At 41.4% G+C, this 27,884-nt stretch overlaps 1 protein-coding gene across 6 annotated transcripts in view; it reads left to right on the plus strand.

Annotated features, from left to right (window-relative positions):
- Positions 1-25,523, plus strand: part of ZHX1 (zinc fingers and homeoboxes 1) — a 31,013-nt gene extending 5,490 nt beyond the window's left edge. For 4 of the 6 annotated variants that reach the window (XM_076329152.1, XM_076329151.1, XM_076329154.1 and 1 more), the window contains 2 exons: positions 13,274-16,644; positions 23,173-23,388. In XM_076329152.1, the coding sequence (XP_076185267.1) occupies positions 13,489-16,113 (2,625 nt within the window). In that variant the 5' untranslated portion in view covers positions 13,274-13,488 and the 3' untranslated portion in view covers positions 16,114-16,644; positions 23,173-23,388. Of the gene's footprint in view, positions 1-13,273; positions 16,645-23,172; positions 23,389-25,389 lie in introns of those variants that run through there. The other 2 variants (XM_076329155.1, XM_076329156.1) reach the window with 2 other exon arrangements.
- Positions 25,524-27,884: the final 2,361 nt, after the last annotated feature.

Raw genomic sequence — 27,884 nt, forward strand, 5'->3', positions numbered from 1 at the left:
AAGTTTGTGGGTGAGTAGAGAACTAATTTTTATTTCATTAAAAGAAATAATTTAAGATGGAAGGAGACTTGTTTTTGTGTGAAATGATTACAACTTTGGGTGTTTTATCTTACAGTCCACAAACATTCATTTTAAATCTGATTCTTGACAAATAGCTTTTTTTTTTTTTTTTTTTTTTTAAATCCTCTAGTTCTTTGGTTCCTTCAGGGGAAAAAAATAAGGCCTTGTTAATATCAGCTGTTTGTTTCTTTTGGGGAAAGGAGGGAAGAGGTGAGAAATAAGAGTAATATTGAAGTAAAGTAAGTTTTCTCTTTCCACACACAGTAAAGAAATAGTCACATGCGCACATCCTTAGAAATATATATATTAATCATTGTATATAATGTTCAGAGAGGGAGAAGTTTTATGTTGCTGAATACACTGAAATTCTACTGCAGAATTCTTTGCTTTGAAAGCTTTCCAGTGTATTAATATTTGCATGGTTGATGACAGTGCGAACACTGTACCCTGTGGTCACACATGCTTACTGGTGAAAAGCAAGCAATACTTTTACTGCAGTTTAGGCCAGATGCATATGGGCACGAGCTGGTTCTAAGGGCAGAATTTGCGGATATATGCTCCTTTATGTGAGTGAATATCCTATTTCTGGATGTAATCCTCATGAAGTTGCTATCTGTGAATTACTGAACAGGAGCCCTGTTCCTTACCAGGCAGCGTTTAAGTCTGCATGCTGCAGAGAGCTGACTCTTGTGAGAGACAGGCTGAGGGTGAGAGCTTGCTGGAGGGTTGGGACTGAAGATTGCTTTGCACCAGAGCAGCTTCTTTGCACTACTTTGTGTGGAAAGATTCAGTCATTTCAACCCAAAGCAATGAAATAAAAAGCTCAGTCAGCCATTTCATCTTGAGATACCCCGCCCTCCAAAACAAATATTAAAAAGAAAATGTAGGTTTTGGCCCATGCACATCCCAGTAATTTCCACTGATTAGGCTGATGCTTGTAATTGGCGTCTAGACAGGCCGTGTTTTGCAAAATATAAGTATTTTTTTAATTTCAGTAGAGGAAGTTACAAGATTTATATAGTCCCTTTTGATATTTTATTTAACCCACTAACTGCTTAGGAAGGAAAGCGTCTGTTTAATTCACCTTTGTCCTAGATTCAGTTTTAGTATCTAATGTTTAAATGAAGGGGGGGGTTGATCTTTATTCTTAATGATTCATGCTGCCTCAAAGCACAGTGGTTTCTAGTTGTGTGCTGCCTTTCCCACTGGGGGATGCAAACAAAAGAACAATAATTTCAGACTCCTCCTTCAGTTTCCAAGAGAACCTTAGCTGCTCAGGGATAGCTTTGAATTTTAAAAGCATTTTTCTTCCAAATTATGTATTGATTGCACACAAAATAGCAGTGCTGTAATATGCAATTTAAAACAAATGCATGATGGTGCTCATTTGCTTTTAATGCTGCTTTTTCCAGCAGAAAAACAAAAAGTGGATTCTGTTCCCATAAACCAGTCTTGCAAAATCCTTACAAACATTTATTAGTCTAGACACAAAATATTCTTACCCGGCCTCAGCTTGATGATGGCAAAAAAAAAAAAAAAGGCAAGCTAATATTGTACTTGGCTGTCAAAAAAGGGGGGGGGGGGAAGCTTGCCCCAGGCTAGTGAACCAGTAACATTTTACTGGGGCTGCCTACAACAACAGATGCATCTTATTCCGGTGGGGTTTCCAGGCCTGCCTATTCTCTTATGCTAAACTTGGACACTCTCATAAACATTCTCTTTGAGTACCACACCCCAGTCATATCCTGGGTTCTCTTAATTTGGTTGATTTAATAATGACACTAGACATGTTCGTCTTGCCTTTCCTTACCAATCTTTGTATTCCCCTATCTCTCCCCAGATACCATTTAACTAATGCATTAATTCAAAAACAATACTAATATATGGGAACTGGAATAATTGATAGAAATCAAAATGGTTTAAAATAGGTGATTTAATCACCGTTTAAATCTGCATGTGGGGAACCTTGATTTAAATGATTTCTTCTAATCTTGATTTGCATTTGTGCTTTTGATAACTTTCATAAATGGCAAATGATTCTCATTGTTTGATATCGTGGTAGTTTGCAGTTTTGTTTTGTAAAGGGATAAATTCTGTTGGTGAGTGTTTATTTTATTTATTTTATCAGTCCTTTATCTCAACATACGCTCACTCAGAGTACTAATTTTTACTTTTTGTCATTTTCTTAGAAAACAGTGAATTATGCATATCTTGTTTTTCAGATAATGATTAGTTCCTGTTATTCCCAATTTATGTCAAACTGCATTTGGTTGGAAATTAAAATTTAATTAAAAATTCCCCTAAGCAGCATAAGATGTCTGTATTATAAATTAAACTACTGTAAATGTGTAGAAGATCTAAGAATACATTTATTCAAGCATGACTATTTTTTTTTAAACCTACAGATTTATGAGACAAAATATGATACTTTTTTATACATATTAGATGAAATTTATTGTTTCTGTGATGATGTATCCATGTCTGTTAAGATTTTAGCCCTGGCAGAGCTCATGCTCAAGCCTGAATTGGAGATCTTACATGGAAAACAACCTGTCCTGCTTTTTCAACTTTGAGGCAGGACACTTCTGTCATCTAGAAAATAATTCGTATCTTCACTCAGTGCAGATGTCTACAAAGTGAATGTCTGTCTATAAGGTTAGCCATTGACTGCCACTAATTCAGTGTTTTCACTAAGAATTTCCAACTTGGTTAACTAAGACAACTTCCTTCTAAAAAAAAAAAAATTATATGAACAAAAACTGTCTGGTTTAATACTGATTTTTTTTTTTCTCAGTGCTTTTATCCCATTAATAAAAACTTACCTGTTTACAGTTAGAACAGTACTTGAGGCAGTCATCGATGCTGTTAATGAGGATGACTGGTTTAATGTTGGTAAATTAGATAGGTGTTACTCATATAAGGGAATGTGTTCAGTGTGTTCTTGAAACATTAATGTAAATTACCAAAGTGTTTCTGACTAAAACTGATTTTGATTTTCCTACTCTAAATAATAGGAGGTTTAAACATAATACTGATTCTTCTCTTCCTTCCCCCCAACTCTGATGCTACCCTGTTTTGTGCTGTGTAAATTTTTTTAGACTTTTCTGTTGCTTCTGAAATGTGTTTTTATCAACACGTATAGTATTTTTTAATAAAATTCTACTGCCCACTCTCATTTAAATCAGTAAGAGTATGATTTTGACCCTAGGATATTTATGCAGCTTTAAACTATCTATATATTTTAAAACAAAACTAATCCGATTTTTTTATGGTGTTTAATGCAAAAAAGAAAGCAGCCCCACAGCTATTCATTTTAAGCACAGCGTTTTAGTTAACTACATACTTTCCACTTAAATCCTGCTGTGCTAATTTTCTACCATTATACTAGTACATGAGAGACAAAAAGTGAAACTGGGTAGTCGGTTTAGTTTTAAGCTGAAACATCCCAAAATCCTGGGGAGAAAAATTAGAGTAGAAGGGACTTCTGGAGATCATCTAGTCCAGCCTCCTGCTCAAAGCAAAATTAACTGTGAAGATAGATAGGGTTGTTTGGGGTCTTACCAAGTTTTAAAAACTTCCAAGGATGGAAATTCCTTAAAAGTTCCCAGCAGATCTCCACAACCTCCCCAGACAACTGTTTACAGTTCCTTGCCAGTGCTCAGATGCTGTTACTCTACCATCACCATGCCCCTAAAGTGATGTTCATCTGTAGGAGACCAAGAGTATGTTGGTGTTGCAGTGAGAGGCAGGTAAACCTGAGCTAGCTTGCCAGTCTCGCGCTGGTCCTGGCAGTAATTTAGTGCTGCACTGGGAATACTTGGACTTAATGGCAGTGACCAAGTACCCTGAATATGGAGAGGGAAACTTAAGTGTTGTATTTGTGTTGTGAAAGTGCTTCTGCGTGACAAGCGTTGGTTGGATCAGGTCAGAGGATAACAGCCTGAAGAAATTCTGTAAGATCAGCTGTGCTTGCAAGTATGAGCACAAAATTTTTCTGCATCTCTCCGGTATGGAGCAGTCTGTCAGTAGGGATGAGGTGAATTCTTGGTTTTGTCTGTCCTTAATTTATATGATTCAGCTTACAATTGTAAAGCTGTTATATGACACTGGAAGCATTCTGGAGCCACATTAAAAAAAACTTCTAAAATATCAGCTCCAAATTCACATTTTTTACTTCCTACATGGAGAAGTAAATCATGTGGCAAAGAAAATAAAGGACTTTTTTGTGCACTCGGCGCTCCTTGACCTTCTCACAAAGTGGTAGCAGACCTAAGAGGCTGGAGGAGGCTTTAAGGAGGGCATGGGGTGGGAAGCAGGTGGGTCCAGGGCATGCAGAAGAAGTTCTGAGGAAGCATGTGTGAGCAAAAGGCCACGGTGGCCTAAGTGGTGGACGAGGCTCTGAAGAGTAGTGGCAGCCTTGATAATGTGCCTTAAAGTCTTCACCTTGACATGAGCTAACCTACGTCTGTGCAATAGAATGTAATTTTTTTTTGCTTCTCAAGTGACACTCCAAGTCCTTACTTTTTCCTCATTCATAAAACACTGGCTCATACAAACACTGGGTTTATACATTTATTTCAAGTATTTTGGAATCCTTTACAAGTTACTTAAATTATGGGTCTGTATCCTGGTGTACGCAAGTCTGTGTGTACATGTGGAGCATGTAGCGGTGCATATTAGTGTCACCTGGTGAGTCCATTGTAAATTCTTGTTTTCAGTTTCTCATGATCATTGAAATGAGAATTTCTCACACATTGTTTCTATTCGGAGGCTGTTTTTTGTTCTCTGTTCATTGAGTTTTGGGGAAACATTCAGCTGGTTCAAGAGCAAAATGAACGGAAGATGGAAGCAAGGAGGGGAAGAGAGGCAATCTCAATGTAAAAGCCGTATTATCTTTCTTTTTCTGAACAGCTCTGTGCCTCAGGGATTTGACATAGGAACTTGAAATTTGGCAAGGATCTAGCCCTGAGGTCTGAGAAATGCATTCTGCTGTTTAAAAAAAAAAAAAAAAAAAAAAAAAGGGGGGGGGGGGCAGAATTATGAGTCATAATGTATCACCACCTTTTTGTATCCAAGGTAGAATTTGCGGGATGTTTTGTTACCTGCTCTTGATCATGCTTTTATGCCTGTCATGCACACTTACAGGCTGCTTTAAACCACCTGTATTACATGGATTCTCCTCCTCCATCTGTCTAGATTATTGTATTCGCATGCATCAACGTAGTCCTTAAGCTGCTGCTGCTTCTTGTGCTCCTGCAAATGCCACTGGCCTAGCAGGAGGTATAAAAGCATTGGGAGCTGGTAAGACCTGAGACCTAGTCCCACTTGTTTAAGGGTAGAGAGCTCCCAAGGCTGCTAATTGCTGTTGAGAAGATCTCATTTTGCTACAGTGACAAGCAAATATTAATGAAAGCAGATAGCAGCTGATTTGAAATCTGGTTTCCAATGTGATGAGGGCACGTATGGTTAGTTGCAGTCGGTGGAGGAGGGGGAGAGGAGAGGGAGACAATCTGTGCTGAGCTGTGTCACCTTTAAAAGCGCGGGGGTTCCTGTATAGCACGAGGGATGATTAGGGAATGAGTCGGGCTATCTAGCAAAGGAGATCATCTGTAGAACTGCTGCTTTGGTCTCTGAAGAAGCTGAAAGGTGTCTGGGGACATGAACTCCGGGAAGTGAAAGGAAGGTCTTGTACTTCCAGCACTAGACTAGGGCCTGGGAAAATGAAGGTCTCTAGAAATTTTTCATCTGGGAAAAAAAAATGCAGATTCAAGTCAAAAGGAACATTTTGTGAAATCATGTCTGTGCCAGATTGTTTCATTTTAAAGAAGGAAATCCCAGGAGAATAAAACCTTTTGTTTTGATGTTTTAAGGGGAAACTTTTTTGATAAACAATTTTTAAAATTAATAATTTTTTACTGTTCTATTTTTTTAAAACCCAATATGAAACAGTTTGTGGGTTGAATTAAATGTTTATTCAGCCCAAAACACATTTAAAAATCTTTTCAGGTCAATAATTTATTTCTTCCTCATTTCCTTTTTCTGTGTAACAGCACAGCAAGCAAAACAAAACAGAGCTGTAACTATGCAAAAAAAGCATCCCTAACTCTGCTGCCATTTTATTGGATACGATAAGCATTTACATAAGTCTGATACTTACTTTTAAGAATAATCATGCAGAGATGTCTGATGTTAAAAGTACTGAGTGCTAACAATTCGAATTGAACACTTCAGAGGTCAAAAAAGAAAGACCTGCCTATGTGAGGTTTAGCTGCCAAGGTGACTGGATCACATAGAAAATACATGCTTATGTGACTGAGGAGCAGAGACACGCACCATATATGTTAAAGGTACTTCTTCGTCAGTGCACCCATGATTGTTAAGTACTTGTCATGTTTGATCAGTAGCTTCTATGTGATCAGACATAAAAACTGGTTACAGCTTCAAGTGTCAAAAGCAGTGGCACAAGTTACTGTGCTCACTATAGAGGTACCTGGGGGATATTTTGTAGTAGAAAAAGATAATCTAGGTCATTTAGTGGTCACTTCTGGCCTGAAATTCTGAAGTTTACTTTGATGGAACCTGCTCGTAACCCGTTAAAACTAGTGGGGATAGGAGGTAACCGAGAAGGTCTAGTCACGTGTCCTGTGGCAGGCTCCTTTCAGCCTCTGCTGGGCTTTGTGTCGGCTTCCCAGTGCTCCAGCACGGGTCTGGCTTTGGTATACCCTGAAGCTGCGTATGGGCAGGCAGTACAGTAGTTTTTGGTACGTGCCTCCCTCATTACAAATCGTAACGCGGCAAGGACCCTAAGCGTGCCCTTATCTTTGTAGCACATGTGAAGTCCTACTGAAATCAGTTTGACAAGTTTCGCTCCTGTGTTGATTTAGAACCAGACCTCATTTTAAAATGGGAGTCAAATGTGAATATTGCAGGGTTCAGATAGAGATTTGGCTTTATTTTGGAGTCATAAGCAGTAATGCCCCCTGAACTTTGCCGATAATGAACAACTGAAGAAAATGGCACTATTAAACAAAGTCCTCCACGCTTCTCGCTGAGAGGCAGCACAGATCAGAGCAGATTAGCCTGTACAGAGCTCTGTGCAGAATAGTTTTTGACATAGATACATCTACTCTGAATAAATGGTAATCGTTAGAAGGAGGCTAAACAAAGGTTCAACAATTGCATATTGTCATGGATTAATCAGAAGCTATAAGAAGACAAAACAAAGTTTTCTGTGTTGAGAGAAGTCGCAGGCAATTTGTGATCTAGGTAATTTTAAAAGTTAGAAGCAATTTCTATTGCTTCATCTTCTCCTGAGCCACCCTGTTTGTGCATATTCTTAAAATCACATTATTTGGGTTTGGATTTTTTGTTGGCACGCTTTTCCTGCACGCTGGGTACAGCAAGCAGGGAGAAATGCCTTTTCATAAAGCATACAACCTGAACACACAGTGAACACTTTCTGTAATCTCATTTATTTTCTTGCTGCATCACCTGCTCCTGTTTAAGGGAGGGAAGGAAGAGGTGGGTAAAAAATTTGTGCTAGAAACAGGTTCTTTTATGTGTGTCTTCTGCTGTCAACCCTTTGTCTTTACCTTCTCAAACTATAATCAAAGGGGCAGAAGGTTTCTGCCTGCATTTAGAAAATGTTTATATAAATCTTTATCCAAATCTGCTATAGAGACAACTTTAAATGTTGAATTCCACTCTGGAATAAATCTGTTTTACTATAATTATTAATGACTTGGGATTATTAACTGTTCATGGTCTGTTTCTGAAGAGCAGTGTCCTGAGCAATTGCCTGCTCAAAGATAAAATATAAGATCCCGGACCTTCAAAAAAGTATGCCTGCACTTACTTTTTTATGTTCCTGGAAAAATGCCTGTTTCATGGGCTGGTTCTGCTAGGAATGTCAATTGTATGAAAATCTGAGGTAAAATTACAGAAGGGGATTGCAGTGATGAATGTCTTCAGAGACTAAGAGTGCAACTAATTGAAAGTTTTTCTCCAGATTCTTTCATTGAAAAATGCTGCTTTTGACATAAAGCAAACACCTGGAATATTTCATTACAAGCCAAAATGTGTAATATAATTTTAATATTAACAGCGAGGGATAAAAATACAGTCCAGACAAAAATAGAAGATCTTAAACAATATTAAGTCATATATTTGACCCTAAAGTTTGTAAGGGACAAACCAAAGCAATCTTTGAACCGTTAGTGATGATCTTCAGGAATTCATGGAGAATGGGGGGAGGTCTCAGCAGACTTGAGACAGGCAAACACGGTACGTAGTCTTAAATGAGGGAGAGGCATGAGCAGAGGAGGAGAACACATAGGGAATCACAGATCGGTTAACAGGATCTTCATTCCCAGGATAGGATAGAATAGAATAGTTTGGGTTGGAAGGGACCTCTAAAGGTCATCTAGTCCAGCCCCCCTGCCATGGGCAGGGACATCTTCAACTAGATCAGGTTGCTCAGAGCCCCCTCCAACCTGACCTTGAATGTTTCCAGGCATGGGGCATCCACCACCTCTCTGGGCAACCTGTGCCAGTGTTTCACCACCCTCAGCGTAAAAAATTTCTTCCTTATATCTAGTCTAAATCTACCCCCCTTTAGTTTAAAGCCATTCCCCCTTGTCCTGTTGCAACAGGCCCTGCTAAAAAGTCTGCCGCCATCTTTCTTAGAAGCCCCCTTGAAGTACTGATAGGCTGCAATAAGGTCTCCCCAAAGCCTTCTCTTCTCCAGGCTGAACAACCCCAACTCTCTCAGCCTTTCTTCATAGGAGAGGTGTTCCATCCCCCTGATCATTTTTGTGGCCCTCCTCTGGACCCGCTCCAACAGGTCCGTGTCTTTCTTATGCTGAGGGCTCCAGAGCTGGACGCAGTACTGCAGGTGGGGTCTCACCAGAGCAGAGCAGAGTAGAGGGGCAGAATGCCCTCCCTCGACCTGCTGGCCACGCTTCTTTTGATGCAGCCCAGGATACGCTTGGCCTTCTGGGCTGCGAGCGCACATTGCTGGCTCATGTCCAGCTTTTCATCCACCAGCACCCCCAAGTCCTTCTCGGCAGGGCTGCTCTCAATCCTTTCATCCCCCAGCCTGTAGTGATACCGGGGGTTGCCCCGACCTAGGTGCAGGACCTTGCACTTGGCCTTGTTAAACCTCAGGAGGTTCCCACGGGCCCACTTCTCGAGCTTGTCCAGGTCCCTCTGGATGGCATCCCATCCCTCTAGCGTGTCGACCGCACCACTCAGCTTGGTGTCATCTGCAAACTTGCTGAGGGTGCACTCGATCCCGCTGTCTAGGTCATTGATGAAGATATTAAACAGTACCGGTCCCAATGCGGACCCCTGCGGGATGCCACTCGTCACCAATCTCCATCTGGACATTGAGCCGTTGACCAGTACCCTCTGGATGCGACCATCTAACCAATTCCTCACCCACCGGACAGTCCACCCATCAAATCCCTACCTCTGCAGTTTAGAGAGAAGGAGGTTGTGGGGAACTGTGTCAAAGGCCTTACAGAGGTCCAGACAGACGACATCTGTAGCCCTTCCCGTGTCCACTGATGTAGTCACTCCCTCGTAGAAGGCCACCAGGTTAGTCAGGCAGGACTTGCCCTTGGTGAAGCCATGCTGGCTGTGTCGAATCACCTCCCTGTCCTCCATGGGCCTTAGCATAGCTTCCAGGAGGATCTGCTCCATGATCTTCCCAGGCACAGAGGTGAGACTGACTGGCCTGTAGTTCCCCGAGTCTTCCTTTTTTCCCTTTTTGAAAATGGGGGTTATGTTTCCCCTTTTCCAGTCAGTGGGAACTTCTCCGGGCTGCCACAACTTCTCAAATACGATGGAGAGTGGCTTAGCAACTTCATCCACCAGTTCCTTCAGGACCCGTGGATGGATCTCATTGGGTCCCATGGACTTGTGCACCTTCAGGTGCCTTAGGTGGTCTTGAGCCTGATCTTCTCCCACAGTGGGCAGCTCTTCATTCTCCCAGTCCCTGCCTTTTCCTTCTGCGGCTTGGGCGGTGAGGCTCGAGGACTTGCTGGTGAAGACCGAGGCAAAAAAGTGATGATACAGGATTATACAGGAAGAATTTACTAAAAATCAGTCTGCAAGAACCTAGAGAATTGTATCAAGGTTCTTAAAAAGGTGGATTTGTCAAAACCAGACTATGTCAAGCCAATCTGATTTCTTTTTTTGCTGGATTAATTGGCCTACTGGAATGGGATGTTGCAAACCTTACTGAAGTCAAGATACAGAGCAAGGTCCCACATGGCATTCCTGTAAGCAGTACAGGAGAGGTGTTTTAGAGGCACTGAAGTACAAGGGTGATGCATAATTGGTTTGATAAACTACTCGAGTGTGAGTTTTCATAATCCCCTGGTAAACTGAGAGAAGATGTCAAGCAGGCTGCTACAGATGGAATAATCCCGTTAGCACCAAGGAGAAGGGAATGGAGGTTTCTGTAAAGTCTGTAGAGGAAAGAAGGCTGGGAAGGGCTGCAAGGATTTCGCTTTGTTGAGATTTTAGTGAACGCTGTCATAGCTCTTCATAGCCCTGAATTAAACAGGGTTTTGAAATCACAATATCCTTAAAAAAAAAACAAAAAATCTTGCATAGTGTAGTCAGAAGACTGTAGATGCAGCTTTCTTTTCCTGAGACCTGCTTGCATCAAAGAAGCGTGTTGCTCAGTTGGTAAACAGTGGAGGGATAGGATAATCTGCCCGTGCACCGTGAGTGAAACTGAACCACAGCAAACAGAGAGGTGATACAGAGATTTAGCTAAAAGGCTGCAGGTGATGCAATTGCACATGGACTTGTAGGCTTACAGGCACCATGAACGCTATTGGGTAAATGAGGGGGCTGGAGGAAAACACTGATTTGTTGGACAGGTTTCCCATTTTATTCGTTATCTCCAGCCTTATCTCAAGCATGCTTCAACACTGCATGTCAGGTCAAACGTTGCTTTCATTTGCGTTCTGTGCCATCCCAGAATGGGACCCTCAAGAAGCCCTTAAGCTTGCTCAGGCTGCCCTGCATATAGATCCTACATGCTGCACTAGGGATGAGGCACTGCAGAGTACCACAGTCACTTTTCAAACTGCAACTTCAGTCAGCAAAACTAGCTGTTGAATAGCTTTTGAAAACGGGCATTTCTGGCATTTCTGAAATTTTACTCAAGATTGCAGAAAGATTAGGTAATACCACCCAGCTCTTCCCCAAGAGCATTTCTCAACATTGAGTCTTGGCAGTTGTCTTTCTTTTGTCAAGAGTCCTCTAGCCCCATAGAGAAGCAGTACGGTTAATAATGCTCTACCTCTTGTCCCTCAGGACACCGAGACAAATGGATCCATTTAGCTTTGCTTCATGGTTCTCTCACTGCAAAGATAAATGAGATGGCCTGCAATACATACTTTGTATATACATTAAAATAAATATCTTTTACACTTATGTGCAGTTTTACAGACTGCCAGCATTAACTTGTGGAAGAAGGATATCTTTCAACTCCAGTACTATTAAATAATTGTCATCCTGGAATGATGATTACCCAAGATTTATTGAGCATTGTCAGTGTCCTTAATGCCGTGTAACCGTATCCTTGGCATAAAAAGCCTATCATGTCAGGCTGTGCACTTTGGATGTAGGCACAGAAGTAGTGCAGAGGGTGACTGTTAAAAACATTTGGGAGGATTTTTATGAAAAAGTGAGGTGAGGCACACAGTTTCAAAAACAGACCTTGTGGAGCAGCACTGGGTGGCAGCTACGGATGAACACTTTTGTCTTTTGCCTAAAGAAAAAATGTGAAGCTAAGAATTACTTACCTTCCTTCCTATCCACAGCCTCTGCCCTCCCATAATCAAAAAGAAAGAATCATGTTATCATACGGTGAAAAAATAGTATTTCTTTTCCCCTTCATTTCTTGTAACTGCCTTTCTTTCTTTTACATTGTTCTTTTTCCTTTAAGAGTTTGTTGTGAACAAAGCTGGCCTTCTGTTTTTGACCTGTTAGATGCTGTTCCCTTTCAAAACCTTCTGAAACAGCTACTGAATATTCCCCTTGAACTTGAGCATGCCCCCACTTTGGGAAGTAGATGATGTTCCACTGTCTAAAAATTCATGTGCCTATAGAATTTCTGGCATAAGGAATCAGTGTCTGATTTTTTCAAGAAGAAAACTATTACAGAGTTTATAACCCTCTGTAGAAGTTTGTGCGTCATTTCCAGCAGACTAGTTGTGGTCCCTGTGGGATAAAACTCACTCCAGTCTATTAATTATTTAAGATTATATTTATTCTCTGAATTTCTGTAGGCCTCAAATTTATTGGTGGTACTTTAGTTTTTCTTAGAAATGGACAAGGAATTATGAACAGAAAATACATAATTTTGTTTGGCTTCTGCTTGCTAAATCAGTCTAATGCTTTTTCTCTCTGGTACAGTTCACACAATCAATCATGTCCCTGTTAATGCTTAGAGGCATGAAAACAGATTTTAGTTAATTGCCATGTGCTAGCAATCAACTTTTATTGGTTTGGGATTGGTCTTCAATTGGAGAACGACATTTGGGGAGCTAGGAAGAAAGGATAATAATCTTTTGTCTGTCAAAGTGCCTTAAAAAGGCATTGTTTTGCCTGTTTTCAAACTTGGGAGAAAGGCCTTGCACATGCTCATGCTCTCATATATAATGCAATAGAGAAACACTCTAAACCAGCCTTTTCTGGGACCCTTCACAATCTCTGACATGAAAGACATGTCAGAGTCAGTAGCGGAGGTGTCATACTGGGGTCGAGTTTGTGATAGGAAGGACTTGAGCTCACAGGGCAGTTGAGAGACGTTGTCATAGCATAGGCAAAGCAGTCCAAAGGCAAGAATGCAAAAATTACGTAGGACAACTGAACTCAGCATTGTGCCAAGAAAAAGGCTTCTGAAGAAAGGGAAACAGTCAGAAAGTTACCTGTTTTACACCATCCTGTGTTTTATGCCTTTCACTGCATTGATATGAACTAAAACAAATTTCAGCCTGTAGTAAGTGGATTGGATTTTGCCTTTCTTAACTTAGCTTTGAGTATCTCTTTTTGGAATGGGTCTGCTGGTTTCAGGGGATGAACAGTGGCAGATTGAACCCCAAAGGACTGAATTACCTTAAGCCAAAATATGTAGCAGAATAGAAGTTACTCTTTAAATTGAACTAATTCCGCTGTCTCTTCTTTGCTACAGGTGGTGGATGTGGACTTTAAAAGTGTGTCTCAACATTTCATCCTCAACTATCTATTTTTAATTTGATTGCACTACAAAAGAAAAGCTGCTAATGGGATAAATGTTGAGACTTTACAAGAACTGACTTGAAGTACCGAAAGCCATTATTATTAATCAAGAAGAGCTTGAAGCTAAGTCTGTATCTGACCCGTCAGTATCATTCTCACATAACAGGCATGGCAAGTAAACGAAAATCAACAACACCATGCATGGTCTTAGCCAACGAGCAGGATCCGGATCTAGAAATGGTATCAGACTTGGAGGAAGGGCCACCTGTACTTGCGCCAGCAGATAACCCTACAGCAGAGAGTGTAACAAGTGATGAGGATGTTCATGAGTATGTGGATTCAGACAATCAGAAAAATACAAATAAAGTAGAAGGTGGTTACGAGTGTAAATACTGTACTTTTCAAACTCCAGATCTCAATATGTTTACTTTTCATGTGGATTCAGAACATCCCAACGTAGTATTAAATTCATCCTACGTTTGTGTAGAATGCAATTTCCTTACCAAAAGATATGATGCTCTCTCAGAACATAATTTGAAGTACCACCCTGGAGAGGAGAATTTTAAATTGACCATGGTGAAACGTAATAATCAGACAATCTTTGAACAAACAGTAAACGATCTCACTTTTGATGGGAGTTTTGTTAGAGAAGAAAACGCTGAACCGGCCGACTCTTCTGAGGTCCCCTCATCAGGGATCTCAATTAGCAAAACTCCTATTATGAAAATGATGAAAAACAAAACTGAGACTAAACGTATCGCTGTTTTCCACAATGTAGTTGATGACGTTCCTGGTGAAGAAAAGGGAACTGAAAATGAGCCAAACTCTGAAGAAGTAGTAGAAAACCCACCACCGGCAGTTTCTGAGTCAAAAGCAAGCCATTCAGTTGTTTGCAGTGCAGCAGATGTGGCTAGTGCGGTAGTGACTCCAGCACCAGTGCTTCAGCCTGGGGTGGCACAGGTTATAACAGCTGTTACAGCTCCACAGAACTCAAACCTGATTCCAAAAGTCCTAATACCTGTAAATAGCATTCCAGCCTATAATACTGCTTTGGATAATAATCCTCTTTTGCTTAACACCTACAACAAATTCCCATATCCAACCATGTCGGAAATCACTGTTCTTTCCACTCAAGCCAAGTACACAGAGGAACAGATTAAAATATGGTTTTCTGCCCAGCGTTTGAAACATGGTGTGAGCTGGACGCCGGAGGAAGTGGAGGAAGCAAGGAGGAAACAATTTAATGGCACAGTGCATACTGTGCCACAGACAATTACCGTTATTCCAGCACACATTTCTGCTGCTAGCAATGGTTTACCTTCAATTTTACAGACATGCCAAATAGTTGGTCAGCCGGGACTTGTTCTCACTCAAGTTGCAGGTGCAAATACGTTACCGGTAACAGCCCCAATAGCTTTGACTGTAGCGGGAGTCCCAAACCAAACACAGTTACAGAAGAATCAGATTCACACTGCTCAGCCTATTGCAGAAACCAAACAAGTAGCTGCCGTTCCAGCCCCTCAGCCTATCAAAAATGAATCTGCACTGATGAATCCTGACTCCTTCGGCATCCGAGCAAAAAAAACTAAGGAACAACTGGCAGAATTGAAAGTCAGCTACCTTAAAAATCAGTTTCCTCAAGATTCAGAAATTGTTAGACTTATGAAAATAACGGGCCTGACTAAAGGAGAGATCAAAAAGTGGTTCAGCGATACACGCTACAATCAGAGAAACTCAAAGAATAATCATGGGATTCATCTCAACAGTGATTCGTGTGCCACCATTGTTATTGATTCAAGCGATGAAATGAATGAGTCCCCAACGGGAGTTACTCCGCAGAGCAAGTCATCGTGGAGCGCTTTTCCTGATTTCACCCCACAGAAATTCAAAGAGAAGACTGCTGAACAGCTGCAAGTCCTCCAAGCGAGTTTTCTTAATAACCCTGTCCTTACTGATGAAGAGATGAATAGGTTAAGAGCCCAAACCAAACTGACCAGGAGAGAGATTGATGCCTGGTTTACAGAAAGAAGGAAATCAAATGTCTTAAAGGAAGAGGGAGCTGACTTGAATGAGAGCAATGCTGGCAGCTCAAAAGAAGAGGCTGGAGAAACATCTGTGGGAGATGGAGCAGCAGGAGCAAAATCAGGGTGTTCCACTTCAAGCAAAATAGGCAAAAAATCACCAGAGCAGTTGCACATGCTTAAAAGTTCCTTCGTACGTACTCAGTGGCCGTCTCCACAAGAATACAACAAGCTGGCAGAAGAAACTGGGCTCCCAAGATCAGAAATTGTGAGCTGGTTTGGAGATACTCGCTATGCCTGGAAAAATGGTGGATTGAAATGGTATTATTATTACCAGAGCGCCAATGCAAACAGTCTGAACGGCCAAGGCTTTGCAAGGAAGAGAGGGAGAGGAAGACCAAAAGGGAGGGGGAGAGGGAGGCCTCGGGGGAGGCCCCGGGGAAGCAAGAGGTTAAATTGCTGGGACAGAGGTGTGTCTGTCATAAAATTCAAAACTGGAACAGCAATCCTGAAGGACTACTATATGAAACACAAATTCCTAAATGAGCAAGACCTCGATGAACTGGTAGCCAAATCTCACATGGGATATGAGCAGGTCAGAGAGTGGTTTGCAGAAAGGCAAAGAAGATTAGAACTTGGAATAGAGCTGTTTGATGAGAATGAGGAGGAAGATGAAATGCTGGAAGATCAGGAAGATGAGGAAGAAACTGATGATAGTGATACTTGGGAACCCCCCCGACATGTTAAGCGTAAACTTTCAAAATCAGATTGACATGCAGTTTGGGATTTGGGGGCCAAAAACCTATGAATTAGGTTTGATGTTATGGTGAAGAGCCAAATGATTTTTCATGGCCTTCAGTTTAGCAAGCACCTGCTTAGCATCTTCCTTCCACCTAAAAGAACCTGGGCAAGATGCTATCTGTGCAGGCAACAACCATTTGCTTCCTTGCTACAAGAGATGGACATCCTCAGGCCTAGCCTAGGACATGGGGTTATAAATCAGATCCAATTCAGCTCCTCCTCTTCCACATTACCGATGGGAAGGTTCATGTTCATCATTCACGTGACTGCTTCTCAATCTTTAATTGCCTTACGTTGTTTAATTCCAAAAAAACACAGATGCATTTTTTCGTTGATGTAGGAGAACATAGCCTGCTCATGAAGGAGGAAAATACAAAAACCTAAGATGTCTTTTTGCAAACATCGCTTCACCTGAAAGGTTTCAAGGCCTGGGTTTATTTCTTACGGAAAGAGTTCAAAAGAGAAGGGGAAAAGTGTTACAAAGGAATCAATGAACCTAGGGGTGAGGATTGCTTGGTTTAAGAAAATGAGGTGATAATTGGCACCTTTTGTGTATCTTCAGAGTGTTTTGGGTTTACAGAACTTGTGCTGAAATGTTCCTTGTTGATAATTATGAGCTAACTGAACGAGTCTAATGCTAGAAGATGCTTTTCGTTACATTTAATCAGTGTATCCTACATAAATTTAATTTAAATGCCTGACGGACTTGATGCAGTTGATAGTAACATTCGTTTTTAGCTTGTGCATTCTTTCCTTTGTTGGAAATAGTAAGACAAAGGATGTGTATTTCTAGCTAAAAGAATAATTTCTTGAAATCTTACACTGAATTTTAAGGTAAACGTGATGCAGAAACTGCCTAGAAGTCATTCAGAGTTGCTTAGGGGTTTGTGAGAATACACAGATACAGAGACGAAAAGCGTCTTCAGGTGCTAGTAAGAAAGGTTTCCAAGTAAGTTGTGGCAATGACATGATGTTTAATTCTCAGACAAAAAATGAAGTTATATGGCTTTTTGATGCTTAGGAATGATAAACATGCTAGTGTTTAATTGTTCTTCAGCGATAGCCCAGTTGAATCATTTGTGTGCAAGTTTAACTTAAATTCATCCTAATGGATTGAGCTCGCCACTATGCTAATTGTTCTTAGGGCTGCTGGGTGAACGCACTTATTTTTGGAGGTGGTTTGATCTATGTGAACTGAACTCCAGAAATAGTTTAATCTGACATGAAACATCTACATCTTGAATAAGTGTCTCTAAAACGGGGGGGGGGGGGGGGCGCATTTAAGACATTGAAATCATAGTAGAGTTAGAATTACCAACTTCAAAACAACGGGCCAAATTCACAGAAGTTAGTTTAGGCAGATGTCTGGCATCCTAGGGAACTGGTACTCCGAGGAAGAGTAGTTTGTGTTCTTGTTACTGTCAGTCTGCATTTTTTAGGGATAAGTTACTTTATATTTAGAGGTCAGAAGATTATGATGAATTGGTGCTGCTGTCGCCAGCGTTGTCTGCTTTTACATTGGCACTAACAGAAAGGATACTAGCAATCTCCTTTTGCACATCTGTCAGCATCTTCTCTTTAGGCTTCTGCATCTGATGACCAATGAGAGATGGATTAGTGTAGAGAAAATGTGTCCTAATGTTTCCACATTTCCAAGAACCTAATCTGGAATTACTCTTTCTTCCTCACTGTGATAACTGTCAAAAGACCAAGAAAGTCCTTTTAGTCATGATTTTCTGAAGCAGAGGAGTCCCTGTTAGATCTGTTTTTCATACCTGATTGTGGGTGAAACCCAGGTCAAAGCAAGAAAGGGAATAACGTCTGACAAAAGAAATATTGTTAACTCACCTTCCTCTCTGGACACTTGTAGCTGCTCTTCTGCTCCCAGATTGAACAGGCTGCCTGAGTTGCAGGAGGATGTTCTCTGTGAAAGCCATTCACCAGGGTGAGCTCTTCTGATTATTTGAGATTGCTGGAAAGAAAAAGGCAATGGCTTTTGGTGTGTGACACAAATTTGATGATGAAACTATTTCCTGGCTTCTAAGACTCAAATTGGTGGGGCACAAAGTGGCCAGCGGTGCTAGAGAGGACTAGCCAAGAATCCCTCAGTTGAACTTTGGGGTGGGGGAGAAGCAAAACCGTGTTGTCAGCATATTTCGTTGGAGCGCTTATGACTCTGGATGTGAGGTGGTGTAAGAGAGATCAGGATCTGGCCTTCTCAGCATTGACTGCTGCATGGTTGGGAGGTATTCTTGTTTGGCTGGTAATGGTATGGATGAGGCTGTTGTAGATGCCAGCAGATACAAGAAAGACTCGCGTTAGCTTCAAGCTCCACTGGGAACACAGGGTCAAAAATCAGGGCTTGCTGAGTGGGAAAGGACAAAGCTAGTAGGGAGAGAGATGCTATTTTTAAGTTTCCAAAAATATTGAAGCAAATCCTTAAAATCCTTGGGAATATGCCTCTAGCAAGCAAAATCTGGAGTTGCCTTAATCCTTAAGGTTGACCCAGAATTAATTTTCTTTCAAAAAAAAAAAAAAAACCCACCCAAGCAACCTGTCCAAATAAACAACTCCATTTTTTTGTCAGCAGAGACTGCATTTAGGTTAGCATTAAATCTGACCTTCTTTAAAAGATGGGAAAAAATACAGATCCAACTTAATTATATGATTAAACTGGGAAATTTTCCATTTTGGCAGTGTTCTGTTAAATAAGACTCAGCTACAATAGTAGGCCTTAAGCACCTCTGGTGTGAAGAACACAGGAAGAGGAAATACATTGTTTATCAGACTAAATATATTTGGATTGGACGTCGTCTTTCAGTAAACTGGTCAGAGATGGTGGCTGATGTATACTGGGCCAGATTCTCAGTTGCTGTATTACAGTTCTATGTATTCCAGTGGTTATAATAGTATTTACAGCCCATTGAGGAACATCATCTCTTTGCAGAATATAAAATTTAAATTAAACTATGTGCTGTGGGTCAGCTAATGGGAGATGCAGAGTACCCACATTTCCTTTGGGCTACATGCACATTGCAAGCCTTTCAGTTGTGCCAAGGGTGAGAAAAGTCTGGGTGGGTTCAGCCTGAGGACAGCAATTGTATGCATTCGCTATTGCTCATAGTCTGTCCGTTATTTCTGTTTGAACAAACAGAGTCCATTAATTACCAGTTTATTTCATGTTTACAGCATGTGTATATTTGCACTGCATACTGGGAGAGAGGGAGACTCCTTCCAGAGGCCTCCCGCATCAGGACTGACAGGAGAAGCATTGGAAAGAGCTGTCAGCATGCTGGTCTGTTTTATCTGTGAATTGTGGTCATGGCTGGTGGGAACTCAAAGCTACTGGTAACAGCGGTTTAGCCTAGATTCATCTCCTCTAACCTTAGGCTGCTGTGCTCCTTACCTAGGTGCCCAAGGCACACTATATAGTCACCTGAGAGAAACAGAAATTGCCTGGCAGGTGGAGAGGATACGGCGCCTTCTCATTTTACCAGTTACATACAGGAAACTTCCTGAACCGCAGCAAGTGTCTTAATTTATGATTAATCTGAGCATCGCTGTGCTCATCAGCAGTGTGCCCCTGCAGCCTGGCTCCCTCTTGTAGCTTACACACACCTTCAAGGTGCTTTGGAAGCCACTTGGACTGAGCTACGTTGACAGTGGGGAGGGAAAGGGCAAGAAAGTATGTCTACCCTGGGGTGAGTGTCCATGTGGGGTTTTGTTGTTTTCCCTGCTTGGTGAATAACTGTGTGTAGATGAGCTTGTGGTACGTTTTCTGTATTTCCGTGGAGCATCACCTCTTAGGTTTGAGCCAGTTATGAGCCAGGCTTCAGTGATTGTCATTGACAGGGAGATGAAGAAACTCTTCGATCTTGCTCAGATCTTACCTTTAGGTAGCTGGTTTGTTCTCAGTCTTTGTTGGGAGCATTGTTTCAGAATTCAGCTGTGAGCATCAGTTCCTTTAGAGCTAAGGTAGAGCTTTCTTCTTCATCTGCTGTTTCTGCCAGGAGTACCTGATCTGATGAAACTGTCTCTGGAATTCAGCTAAAGAGAGAATAAAGATAATCCTGTGCCAGAATGGAGAGGGAGAAGGGCTAAAAGAAAGCAAGCAGTGTCACAACCGGGTGAGGCATCCAGCATCACTGTATCGTGCTGCTTCATGGCATGTTTTGCTCTTGCTTCTGAGTACAATGAAAGAGCACGGTTCCATCTTAAACAGTGCCATCTTCCCAGTATCAACCTCTTAATGACCCCAAGGTTAGTGTTTGTTGTGGAAAGAAAGTCAGACCTGTTCCTCCCTGGAGGTTTGAATGAACTAACAGAGTGCTGGCTTGTAAGAAGTAGAAAGAAGGGAAAATACAGAAGCTTGAAGGCTCTTGACTTTTGCTTGCCCTGCAGAACTCACTTACCTAGAAGTTGATAAGCAAAACAAGTTTTACTCTTGCTGTTCTGGTAGAACAAGTGAAGTATTGCAATCACTCATTTTTAGCACATAGAAATCTCTGCTTTGTTTTGAAAGCAAAGGAGAGGAAAGATATCTAGTACCTCATGATCAGAATTTAGTGGATTATCTCTAATACACTATAGTAAATGAGGCCATTCCCTTTTTTAACCTTGTCCAGTACCATTTTAAAAACTGCTTTTTCGTGACATCATATGCAATGTGGTGTCTGGCTGTAACTTTAATTATTGGGAAGGAAACTCTTACAATGTCCACATATGACACGAAATAATTTTTCTAATGCATGATTTGCTCACTTTGGGCAAAAGCCTATTTTCTTCCTGCTCACCAAGGAACTCTTGAGGCAGGCAGATGCACTCCCTTCTCCTCTACAGAGCAGAGAAAGCATTTCTGGAGCCCATACAAAGTGATTCATGGCCTTATGCAGTCCCTGTAGGCCAGAAAGCCCAAAGATGCAGACACTCTCTTCCTCCTCCGTTTTCCTCTGAAATGGGAGCGCAGCAGTAACTCTGACAACTAGTCTCTGGCTGCTGAGTAACCAAGCTGTAGTTTAAGGTGGGGAGCATTTTCCCTTTTGCACTTAGCGGAGTACTGTGTATTCAGGCTGGATGTCAGTATTTGCTTCTGTAAATGTGACAGTATCGATTTGCATCCTCCACCCGAGTCCTGTATCTGTCTATATTCATATCTCCCAAGGAGAGAAGATAATCTGTAAGCTTCTGTAATATTAAATATCCCTGCCCTAACCTGAATGCACAAAAATAGAGTGCAATGAAATATAGCTACTTTCTTTGATTTAATTTATTTTTTCTTGGAAAATAATTTTGCCTACATTCAGTAGTAATGAAAAGATAGTATCAATGATCAGAGAGCAGTAAAACTTTTGAGAGTTGTTCATAATGCCTGGGATGATTGTGTAAATTAGAGACGGGAAGGGCTAGTAGAGGGCTCGGTTCCCTGCACTGAACAGTGCTGGGTTACACCTGCATTCTCCATCAAGCTTGTGATATCCTAGGATAAGTAGATTTACCAAGTAGCATGACACAAACTCATCGGGTCAAGTTACTGGGGGTTTGGTGATGTATTAAAATTCTGTAGGAAAAGATTTTAAAATGAAAGTTGTAACAGAAAGTGAAAAATCCCCTCAATAGCTACTTATACACACTCAATAAGCTCAGATTTCTGTATAGTTTTCACCCTTTTAAAAAGGGAGATTTTGAAGCACAGGTGGGTTACAGCCAATATTTTCAAGTTTAATGGTCTGAGCTTTTGGGGGTTTTTCTCCTTCTGTGGTGAAGAGCATCTGCACTTTTTCAGTGGATAGTCATTGCAGAACTGACTTACACAACATTGTGAAATGTAGAGTGGTAACTGAGGATCCATCCCATAGCACTTCTCATGAATTAAGGTGGGATTCGTCTGATTGTGTGTTGATGTCTGCATTTGAGCAGGACACCATAGCTAGTCAGTACACCTAATGAATGCAAGCCTGTTCATCCTGTATGCCTGGAGCTGGTCAGATGAACTGCACCCTAAACTCCACTGACTGTTACACGTGGCTTGCAGGCAGACACTGACGCTACAGACATTTGAAATTAGGTGAGAAGGATCTTCGCCTGGGAGCGTGCTGGCTGGACTGCAGCACTGATCTTTGTGTTGTGGTTAGCAATGGTACTGACCTCTGCTTCTGACTTGACACTTGTTGGGAAGTGTGAGGCCTTTTTTTTTTTTTTTTTTTTTTTGCTTTTTTGCTTTTATTCTAGAGCAGGTAGCACTACAGTGGTGGATAAAATAACTTATCCTTGGTTATAATACTGTGGCATAAAAATAATTTGGGGTTTCTCAAGTATTTTAGAGATAAGGTTACTATATGAATATTGGACTGTGCATAACTTAGAATGTGTTAAGACACATAATATTTGTGTCCCAGTTGATGAAAGTATTTCCTTATGCTTATTCAATACTAGATACCTATCATGAAACTTTCCCTAAAGAATCCGCTAGAATGACAGAAGATTCAAGTCTTCATCTGTGATAGGAAACAATCAACCACAAGAGCTCCATTATGATTTCGAAATGTTCCCCCCGCCTCCAGTTCCAGCTTACAAAAGTGTTTCCAATTTTGCATAGTTGGCTATCTGCATGTATGCTTACAGTCTGTACAGAAATGCACTAAAATGAGTTGCCCTACCTGGGAAGGCTTTATATTGTATAGAAAATGTGGCACTAGGTACTGCTCTTCATGTGCACAGGAGAGTTAACAGGTGTCGATCTCGTTTACAGAAATGATGGCGCTTTGCAATTTTCTATAATATATTGCAATATATTTAAATGTCCTGTTTGACATGTGAAATGAAATTAAGTTAATGCATTGTTACGTATTTGAAGTATGAGGAAGACGATTCACTAACGACCAGCAAGGTTTTTAGAAGGTGTCTGGTATGTAGCCGTCTGTGTGATCTGTCTGGTGTATGTGATGTTAAAGGAAGCAACAATACAGTCACTGTTTAGAATGAAGAGTTTCTATTGAATGATGCAATAGCTTACAGTGTCTTTCCTTTGTAGCTGCCCAATGTGGTGAAGGGGAAGCAATTCTTGAAAAAGTTCAAGATAACTGGTTAACTGTGAATGGGCCTAATCTTTCGTGAAACCAAGAAAATTTTTGGACACACACAGGACTTGAATACTCAAAAGGATTGGAACTTAGTGTTGTGCCAAAGTTAAACTACTGCAGTTGGCAGAAGTTCTGCACTGTAAATAGAAGACTGATTAAAAGACAGCTTGTAAAAAAAAAAAAAAAAAAAAAAAAAAAAAATTTAATACAGTACGTTTTTATTCTGATACACGATGGAAACATTCTGTTTTAGACCTTTTTTAAAGAGGCTTAAGTGACCACTAGATTTTGTCCTCTTATATTTTGTTTGGCCTAATACTCTATGTTCTAGTAAGATGGGCTTTATTGCCTGTGTTCTTTGATATGTGATTAAGCTTATAGCTTTGAGTGACCAAACATTTTACAGAGTAAAAGTTCTTAGAAACGGTATAACGTAACTGATATTTCTGTGTCTTATTTATCAGGCTCTGCACAAACTTGGAAAGTTGTGCTGGACTTGTACAACTCATATATGGGAACGCAGCATACTTCTGGATATTACAAACCTAAGCCTTTGTGGCAGTATGGATCTTGTCTTTGGATTTATTTTTGTTATTTTTTTGAGGCAAAGAGACGAATGGATGCTGCTGTAAAATATTTGTAATATTGCCATTATTGCTTTCTGTAGCAATTACTGCTTTTGCTTCAACAGATAAAGAAAATAAATCAGAGAGAGAAAAATCCTAAAAGACGCTGGTAGAAGAAAGGATCATGTGGGAACTTCTGAAAATAAACTTTGTACCAAAAATTTGAAAACAGAAATAATGGAATAAATGTCTCCTTACTGAGTGTGTGTGGTTTTAAGAGGTGGTGTGGAAACCAGGAGCCGTGTCTGTATGAAACAGATCTTCTCAAATGTCTTTTTTCCTGTTACACAAAACTGAATTTCACCAATTCCTCAGATGCATTGAATTTGGAGAACTGGCTTGGCTGAACAGCAGCGTGAGGTCAGCTTCACGTGCGAGTCAGTGCAGCTGCTTGTTGCTGAACTGTTCCGCTGTGTCAGCAGGCCAGGGACGTTCACGTGATTTTTCTCATTAAGGCAGATGCTCTTTATTACCGCATTTAAAATATTTGGGGTGGGAGGACTAGGGGGGAGTAGGAACCACCTCCCTGCTGAAGTCCCTGTCAGTTGGACATCACGCTTTGTTGGCTGCTTTAAACATGTGCCTTTTCCTCAGAGAAGGGTCTGAGGTGAGCACTTTCTGTTGAGCTCTGTGTCTTTCTGGCGAGCCTGACTTGCCGTCACTCACAGAAGCTCCCGGCTAGAGGCAGTGCCGCTGTCTTGCATCGGTGTGACTCATCACACCCGTCTGCTTCAGCTGTTGTGCTGCAACCGGAGGGGGTCGAGACCCGGTCTTCCCTGCAGGACTCTGCATCGTGCATACAGACCTATTCCCACCCGAGAAAAAGATGTTTAAGGCAATAGAATCATTCCTGTGCTGTAGCTTAGGTCAGTTCTGAAAAATTACATCCCTAGCTGAAGTAGTGACCTACGCACAGGCCTGGAGATGAGCACTAGTACGGCTTGGTGTTTGGCCAAATAGTTTTACTCGGTTCGGTGAAAAAAAAAAAGAATGCTTATTCAAGAATCCGTCAGCTAATGAGGGAGTTATGAAAAGCCCTGGATTATGCATGCAGTCACCTTTTTTTAAACAGTTACCTTTTTTGTTTATAGTGTTAGCAGCAATTCCAAAATGCTGCAATTCAGTCGATATTTTCACAAGAGACCAGCTGGCCTTGTGGGTTGTTTCCCCTCTTCCCAGCCTCATCTTTCTAGCCCCTTCCATCTTCCATTTGTTTTCATAACAATACTGTCAACTACTATTTTTAAGAATTTAACATACCGAGCCACTTTGTGCACTGCCTTATTTTCCCTTTTATGCCAGAAAGTCCCCTCTAGAACGATGTTAAATTGCTCCCTGTGGGTTTGGCATTGCTTTGAAATACTGCTGGTGGTGGTCTTCAGTCTGTTGGATGGTGATGTCTAACATTTTCGGTTGTTAAATGACTTGCTGCACTTCAAATACTGTAAAATGAAACATTTGAATATATTTATATTTCTACTGCTATAATGTTGAACTGTTAGCATTGTGACTAATTCCTCTCCCATGTGTGTTTCTTTACAGGCTCAGTGCTGAGCTGATGTTCATTACCTTAAAATATTTATTTGGTAGAAGAAAGAAAAGACAGAAAAAGGGAATGAAAGTGTGTGTTGCACCTAGTTGATTTGTGTCTTTGGGTGAAAATAAAGGTTAGTGTTGGCAGTAATTCTCCTCTTAGTGATTTTCAGTTTTCCTAAATGAAAGCCAAATAGGAAAAAACGTAATTGCAGTGAAGCCTGTCTTAAGGGACTAACATGGGAAGAAGGCCCACAGAATAGCCTCTAATAATGACGTGTGCTGAACCAAAGAAGATGGTACAAATAATATTGCAATTGTAACTGCTCTCAATCCTGCAGTTTCTTTCCAGCAGCTGGCCAGAGCCTCCAGGTAAAGTCCAGCTGCAAGGATTTCTGTGCAAACATCGTACCTGGCACCCACAAAGTGCAGAAACAGAGGCCCGCAGAAGCCCTGTGATGGAAGCGGCTCATAATTTTTTCTTAGTGACACCACAAAGTTAAAAACCGCATCGCTGATGTATGTTTTATGGTGTTCTTTGCTCTAAATTCATTTCACTTGCAGTGATTTGGGGAAGGGAGCAATTGTGGGCAAAGTCCATTCTTGATTTCTGCATTTTGTTTGCACTTGTTATTGAGCAGTACTTTCCTTCTGCTTCGCCTCATGTTTTCTCCGAGCACTGATACTTCTACAAGGCAAATACGAAGCCATAGAAGCTAAATTTAATAGCAGTTTCCACTGGTCCTTTCCAGCAGTACAAAAGCTGCATGGGAAACAAGGCGCTGGAGAATCAACAAACAGTTTGGTTGTTTCCCTTGTGGAGGCAGCCTCCCCTGACAGCCTCCATGTGGAAAAGGAGAGCAGGACTGGAAAAGCCCGTAAGTTACGAGGGTCACTCAAGGGCAGTCCTGAAGCCATGGGTATATTTCTTCAACGTAGCATATTTTTTCCTAATTCTTTAGATTGGTATTTTTGTTCCTGCAAGACAGCAATATTGTAGGAAGTCGGCTCAGTTTAATGGATGTTATTACAATAGAGATCTACAGCAGCCAAGGCTGCTTAAGTGGTGTCCTAGAGGAGTTGTCACCAGTGTTACTTAGTCCTGCCTAGTCCTGAAAACTTTGCAGTAGTGAAGTTTTAACCTAGAGAGGTAATGGATCTGCTGTGGTCTCCACAGCCTGGTTTCATCACGAGTCAGCAATTAAGCAACAAGTGTAACTGTGGCCAGGGGAAGTTAATGAGTTTTCAGAGACAAACTGATAAAACTGAAAAAAGGGCATAGAAGGAGGCATGCAAACTTCACCGCGCCCGACAGTGAGTCTGTTGGGTTTTTTCCAGTTAGAGCAGTAGATCTGAGGTGCCGCCCTTTACGATGGCTTCTGCATCAAGCTTGTATCGACAGACCATCAGGCTACAGCCTCGGTGCTTGTACTACACGGCTGAGTGAAGCAGTTCAGACACGTGATTTGCATCAGTACTGGAAATGTGCAGGCTTGCATGGGAAGATCACTGCTTTAGGATTCTCCCTGGCACCTGATCGCCTTCTTTCTTTCCAGAAAGCTTTTTTCCTCTTCTCTTTTCAACAGCATTCTGGTCAAACCCAAGAGCGTGCTGATTCTGTTCATCGTTTATCTTACTAGACAGAAAATAGTTGCAAAACCCATTAATAGCTGAACACATCTGTGCGTAGTGCACCCTTTTGGCAATAACGACTTTATTGGCTTTTGTGAGGCCTGAGGAGGAAGGATTATGGCCTAGTTAATATGGCTTGCCAGGGGTTTGAAAGGTTGCGCTGTCTTAAGGTAGAACAGGCAAATGAACCATCTTTTGGGGGATGTGTCCTCTCCTGTCTTTCCTAAGGACCCCTAAAAAGCTTTTTGCTTCTGTTGACAACAAACAATTCTTACTCTTTGATTTCTATGATGCGTGACCCTTCGCCTCCCCACTCATTTTTGTTGGATCTTACTAGAACTGTTGGGTGGCTTGATAATTTACAAAGAAGGTGGACTCCATGGTTTTACTCTTCTGAGAGATGAGAAAGCAGGAGATTCCCTGCCTGCTGGACTCGGTGTCTGGGTGGAGCAGTGCTGCTGCTCTGGCTGTCTCCACCTCCCCAGTCACCTCTGCCTGCCTGGTTTCTTGCCCGATGCTGCTGTTCTGCTCAGCTGCTGTCCTCTGCCCTCTCATGTTAATACTGCCCTGGTTTCAATTTACTCTCCTCCTTCCATAGTGCACGAGGGTGCCGGAGCACTTTTCCACTTTAGGAGTAAGGAGCCATTTTAGTTCCTGCATTTGCCTTTGCTCAGTCCTGGTTTTACCTGCCTCAAGGACAGATCTGGATTTAGCAAATGCAGCTTCCTCGTGGTCACAGTTGGCTGAACTGGTTTCTCGGCTAGCTTGAGATGGATGGAGGTTCATCTCAATTCTACCAGCACTTCTTTAAAGACGTACTGAGTTTGAGACAAGTATTCTTTTCATGAAATTTGGGTCAGTGGCTTCTGGGA

The sequence above is a fragment of the Aptenodytes patagonicus genome, chromosome 2, assembly GCF_965638725.1.
Source record: "Aptenodytes patagonicus chromosome 2, bAptPat1.pri.cur, whole genome shotgun sequence".
NCBI lineage: Eukaryota > Metazoa > Chordata > Aves > Sphenisciformes > Spheniscidae > Aptenodytes > Aptenodytes patagonicus.